Raw genomic sequence first — 6,218 nt, 5'->3', positions numbered from 1 at the left:
AAGGAAATATAAGTGACTATTTTGCACCTGCATTGATTTTATTCTAATACAAGAACAAATCTCAGATAAGACAACATTGGTGAATGTCAGAATCTTTGTAACAAACGATGGGTTTTAAGTGGAGAATGATTTCTTAAGCACAGTTGCTGAATGACGACCCTTGTTTTTATTTCCGCTCCGTGCACATAAAAGTAACAAACAGGATGATGGTTTTCAGGAGAACACCAGCCGTAAACTATCTGCTATCGTGTCTCTTGTATCTAATTCAGTCAGCGGATGAGTAGCGAGTCCACCGCAGATTTACTGTGTGTGTCAACCCGGCTCTTGTTCAGACAAACAGGGCCCTGCTCCTGCTCGGCTGGGGGGGGGGGCAGCCACAGAGGAACCCGCCGGAGGAGCACGGCTACCTTCCGACTGAACGCACTGATGGCACGGAGGCTCCTCTCTGCCACTGAGCATCACTCTCTACAGGCAGGAACAGTGGAGCGAGAGGAAGGAGGACGGAGGAGATGAGGAGGAGGAGGAGGCTCTGTGTCCGAGAACCTGCTGCAGCAAAACACAATAACACTGAGAGGACAGCAAAAGACATATTGCTATTCTGACAGAGGGAGATCTGTTTTTTCTCTATTCTTTGAGACCATGTATTCCTGTGTGCCTGCCCGAGGGGTACACATGGTATTATGAGAAGGATTTGAGATGACACAAGTCACAGTCGCTCCATCGCCGGTGTGGAGGAGGAGGAGGAGGAGGAGGGGAGATGAATTATTCAACCAGCCAGCCGCTGCTCGGCTCTGACGTCTTGTTGTGTCTTATGGGGAGGTGAAGCGAGCCGGCAACAACAAGCAGCACCTCCTCACAAGGCGGCCGTCACATGACAGCCCCGGGATACAGCATCCAAGGAGCCTGGATTTTCCCGAGGACAGGACATCATTTCAGAGAGCAGCAGCAGAATAATGGCTCCCTCTCAAAATGACAGGCATCGCCGCGGCACACCATCACAGATTGCCAGGTCTATCATTCCCCCCCCACACGCAGGATGAGATGACAGCCCCGGCCCCGCTGATAGCAAAGCATCTCAGCCTGAGTAGGTGTTCCTTCTGGCTTAGTCTGGCTTTGATGTTATTATACCACAGCAGAGCAATATTCAGCCCTGAGATTCACTACCTGCTGCTGGGATCATCTCTCCAAGCTCACTGTTTGTGAAGCTGAGAAAATGGAAGTCGGGGGGGGGGAAGGAATGAAACAGCAATGTTTGATCTGTTCCCGAACACATTTCTCCCGTCAAGCAAAAATTCTATTATTCAAGAGCAAATGTGGGACACGAGTGTTATCAAAACAGTCATTCTGCTCAGCCGGAGAATCACATTTCCACAAATGTAGAAACATAGTTTCTCCTTTCTCTGTCTTAGCCGCTCAGTCAATGAGCAGCGAGCGATCTTAAGGCTTTGCCCTTAAAACAGGATTATTGTCTCACGGCTTCTGGGATTCTGATCCAACTCATCACACAAACATCTGTGTTTACAGGGAAATAAATGATTCAGTCACGAATCAGACAGCACAAGAAAAAACAGGATGAAGGTGCAGGTTGTGGTGTAACTTAGTCGTTTATTTTAATTCCACAAATTTTTCAAAAAAATTACAAAATACTCAAATGGAGAGAACACAGGACTCACAATTTTTCTTATTATTTCTACTTTTTGTTTACATTGTGTCATCCCATGGCGACTACTCATATATACAATAAGCTTCAAGATACCAGTATATATATAAATCTTAGCAGTCAGAATTTACATTCTGCTATTGCCGCTTTGAAACAAGAAGCTAAACCATTGACAACACTTAACATCAAAGGTTTTGGAGACACAAAAAGTGGGGAGTAAAAGGCGAGGGAATCATCAGGAAACGAGGCAAAGGATGATGATGATGATGGCGAAGATGATGATGAGGAGTACATCGTCAGAAGAGAGACAGGAGTCAGTGGGAGATGGCAAGACAGAGTGACAGGTTGTTGTCAGGGCTTTAAAGATCGGATTTTTTATCTTTAAAAAGGGGGAATGAGTTTAATGATGTTTCAAACCGTTCAAATGTAAATCATGGTGCTTCGAGAGAAGATATGATCATTTTAAATGCACGTACAGTTTCTTCATTTGGTTAAAATAAACAATAAAAGCCACAGTTTTCTAGATGTCATGACAGTTTAAACAGTCTTAGTGCACAGAACAAATGCAGAAAATATGTCACGGATAAAAAAATAGTAATGAAGTTGGGCTCATGTGCACTGATATGACGCGTCAACAATACTGGTAACAGTCAGTGGCACATAAACACACAGGAGAATGTGTGTATCCCTCAGGAACCAAGGCATATGAAAACATAGTGAGGACAACATACACACACTCTCTCTCTCTCACACACACACACACACACTCGTCAACTGTCTACCTGCTGGTGGTCGTGTGTCAGCAGGACCCCTCTAGTGTCAGAGTGAACGTTATTACAGCCCATAGCACTGGAGGACCACTTCCTCTGACACGAGCCCTGCAACAAACATGGACGACTGCACCAGGTGAAGCACCAAAACACAAAACGAGCACCGACTCGCAACCATTCACGCGTTTAAAAAACAATCCTAAAGTCCTGTTAGGCTCTGGTCATAGCGAACACCATTAAAATTCAAGTCCAATTCATTTAAAGGAAAATGTCTTCATTTCAGCCTAATGTTACTGATGTCCACATTATTAAAATCATTCTCTGTAAAAAAAAAAAAAGTCATGGAAGCATCAATCCATGATGTTGACTTAAATATTGATGTTTAAAGAAAAGGACTAAAACCAATCGAGTGGGGCTGGAGGAAACCTTTTCAGTGCAAGCTTTGATTTTTTAATCTTTTTAAACTCCGGCTCCGGCGTGCACTCCACAGACGCCTGGTCGACGGCCGCGTCACCTCTTCAAGTGTATCACATCGTTTTTAACTCAACGAATTGAGTTTGCACATTCTGACAACCTGCGGCGTGTCAGAGGTGTGTGTGGTGCATGGGCGCGGCGGCTGCGTGGGGTTTATGGTTTACACCGTGTGTGCGGATCTAAATCTAACACAGTGATGTCAGAGGAACGTCTCAACTGAACGGCAACTCTCTCAGAAACTGCTCATATAATGCCATTGTGCTCCCCTCTGAAACAAGGGATAATGCTTCAAAACAACTATATTGGAGGTTGAAACGACTTGGTTTGGAGTCCACACCTAGTAATAATAATAATTATAATAATAATTATATGTTTATATATACTATTTACAGACTCAAAAAACGCCATGCTGTAGCTTTTCTTAAAATTATGAAAAACCTCCAACAATGTATTAAAATAAATGTTGAATTTAAGATAGCACTTGTTATTTTTCAATAAACGGCCTGACCGGTGTTGTCTTTTTTTTTGTTGATAAGCACAGTGTCTTGTTCTAGCACCTACAAAAAACGTCAGGGAAGCTTGTCATGCAGGAGTCTTGAGGACGTTGTCACTCCTGGCTATATGCCAAAGAAAGTCAATGTCTTGAAAAATAATAATAAAAAAAAAGTCCTTGACAAGAACAAAAACCAAAATATCAGGGGAATTCTCAGACGATCCACTTGGCCTTTTTCTGTTCTTCCAAACTGAATGTGTCAAGAGGAGTCTGGAGAAACTCTGCCAGTTCGCTCGGTAACAACTTCCTGTGTCCTGCACCCGTGTGGCGCCGCCTCCCTCGGCTGTTACAGCTGCTTGTCGCTCTCCTTTTTCAGCCGACTGAAACACAAACCACGTTGAATATTAATATTTGGAAAAAAAAATCAAAAGGTACAGCAACTCAGTTTATCTTAATGAGTGTAACTTCTGTTGCTCCTCTGACCTGTAGTAGTCCTCCTGGCCAGGCAGTGGTCCTCCGTGCATGTGATGGTGTCCGTGGAGCCACTGCTGCTCCATGGCCAGCCTCTGGAGCTCCGCTGACTGTGCATGCATGGCCTGCAGCTGGTGGGCTGCGGACATTTGCGGCGGCAGACCGCCTTGTAGTTCCCGGGGGTATGGCGTACCTGGAGGGAGGGGACAAACAAAAGATCTGATCAGGAAACGTAGCAGAGGGACTGACAAAGAGACTGATTGATCAGATATTATTTTCTTGTCAATAGGAGCTGATATTGGCCGAGGACCTACCGAAGACTGGGTGGCGCAGCATCTCGTGTTCGTGTGGCTGGCCGAGGAGAGCGTTGGGGATGGCGCCGGGCGGGTAGGGGAAGCGGGCCAGGTGGGGTCCGCCTCCCAGGGGGTCCACTCCCAGGGGGTGGCCCCCAGAACCTGACGGACAGACAAGACATTCACCCCCTTCGGGCCGTCAGTGTCGTAGGGTTCAAGGTGCACTCAGTGACAATTCATGCAACAGACATTTGTGAAACACAGCTTCATATTGTATCACTACTCTAAAGGTTGAGCCAAAGAGCGCAGGGACCACTGTACTTATATTTATCATCTGAGCAGCATCTGCTGCCTCTATCAGAAACTTTAGATATAACTTCATCTCATATGTCAGTGCGAGAGCGCAGAGAATAAAATATGAGGTGGTGTTCACATCATATGGTAAAAACTACAGAGAGGTTGAGTTGATCTGCTTGACTTTCTTATTACATAATTGTTTACCTGCTCAGCAATATTCAGCTGATTTCAATATCTGCTTTACATCATCATCTTACAGTTTACTGTGCCCTATTCTTTATTTTCAAATAAACTTCCTATAAACTGGAATCACATCATTGAAAACAAGATCCCATCTTTTACTATCGATATACTAAATCAACATCAGCTCCTGTTTGCTGTCTTCTAAACTAAGTATTTTTCTCTATTTTTAACAAGTAAACCTCAACTCACTCTGATTAAAAACCTGTGACTGGCATTTGCTATAGTTTTATCCAGAGTCTTCCATACTGGAATGTTTTAGTTAATAAAGTTATAAGTTTAAATAAGAGGAACTTGTATTCTTAAATGTGTGCATCAAGCAGTATTTATCATGAATTAGTTACAATTGTTCAATTTAAAGTGAAATCAAATCAAGTGATTATATTAACAATCTACCAGCAGCTCATTTACAGCTCGTTTGCTTATCTTTTTTTATCATGAAGTCAGTTAAGATAAAGAGTCATAGACTGATTTACAATAACAGAAAAACATGAAAGTTCAAACACAGGGTGATAATGTCAGCAAAGGTCTAAAAAACATTGTTGTACTGACTAGTTGAAGATGGATTTATCTGTCGTCATATTTATAAACGTATTAACCGGAATATCGGTGTTCAATATTATAAGTTCATAAAACTACTTCTCAAATGATGAATAGGAGCATTTAGTTTCTCCAAATGGAAACTGTTTCTAATGTAACTACACAAATGTGTTCTTATGTTAACAGAGACATTCATTTAGCTAAGCAGGGCTTTCTTTTACCTTGGTGAAGAGGATCTTGCTGGTGGAGGTGTAGGTGGGAGTGAATATGCGAGTGCTGGTGGTGGTGCGGCGTGACGTTGAACATCTGTAGCCGGGCGATGGGGTCGTTGGCCACTGTGGCCATCCGCTCAGCATGGAGTCTCTCTGCAGCCAACCGCTCTGGGTAGCTCATCTCTGAGCGCATTTGGGGCCCGCCAAGGGCCAGCCGCTCACGCTCTAATGGGTTCAGGCCTGGGTGGAAGGAGGCGAACGGGTGAGGGCCGGCCATGGGGGGCAACGTGATGGCCCCATGTCGGGCAAAGTGCTCCATGGGGTTTGTAGATTGGTGGTGGTTGTCCATCTCTGGAGGCTTCACCTCGAAACCTGGCTTCATCCTTTCCCTCAGCTCCCTCTCGCGGATCTCCCTCTCACGCATCTCCCGCTCTCGAAGCTCGCGCTCCCGCATGCCCGGGTCAGCGTTGTACAAGCTGGGCATGTGATAGGCCAGCAGCTGGTCCGCCGGGTTGAGGGACACGAAGAAGGGGTGGTTCCGATTGGTGGGGGACATGACGTGGGGTCTGGCGTACTCGCTGAGGGTGCGCAAGGCGGGGGTGTCAGGGCCGATGTATGGAGGCACAGCTGCAATCGTAGTGGGGGGGCCTTCGTAGTGTTGCCGCATGTGGGCGGGGCCCATCATCTGTGGTTCACACATCCTGGCTTCATGAGAGGAACTTGAGGCTTTCTGTGATGAGACAAACAAATGTTTAGAGACATAAAAAC

General features: G+C 45.2%; 1 protein-coding gene across 3 annotated transcripts in view; it reads right to left on the bottom strand.

Moving 5' to 3' along the window:
- Positions 1-1,585: 1,585 nt before the first annotated feature.
- rerea (arginine-glutamic acid dipeptide (RE) repeats a) overlaps positions 1,586-6,218 on the bottom strand; it is a 123,907-nt gene continuing 119,274 nt past the window's right edge. For all 3 annotated transcript variants that reach the window (XM_061074248.1, XM_061074249.1, XM_061074250.1), the window contains 4 exons: positions 5,460-6,180; positions 4,183-4,350; positions 3,881-4,061; positions 1,586-3,777 (listed from right to left, as the gene is read on the bottom strand). In XM_061074248.1, coding sequence (XP_060930231.1) covers positions 3,744-3,777; positions 3,881-4,061; positions 4,183-4,350; positions 5,460-6,180 — 1,104 coding nt within the window. In that variant the 3' untranslated portion in view covers positions 1,586-3,743. The remainder of the gene's footprint in view (positions 3,778-3,880; positions 4,062-4,182; positions 4,351-5,459; positions 6,181-6,218) is intronic.

This window comes from Limanda limanda, chromosome 7 (assembly GCF_963576545.1).
Source record: "Limanda limanda chromosome 7, fLimLim1.1, whole genome shotgun sequence".
Classification (NCBI taxonomy): domain Eukaryota; kingdom Metazoa; phylum Chordata; class Actinopteri; order Pleuronectiformes; family Pleuronectidae; genus Limanda; species Limanda limanda.
The sequence above is the reverse complement of the archived record's forward strand: the minus strand, read 5'-3'. Positions and strand labels throughout refer to the sequence as shown.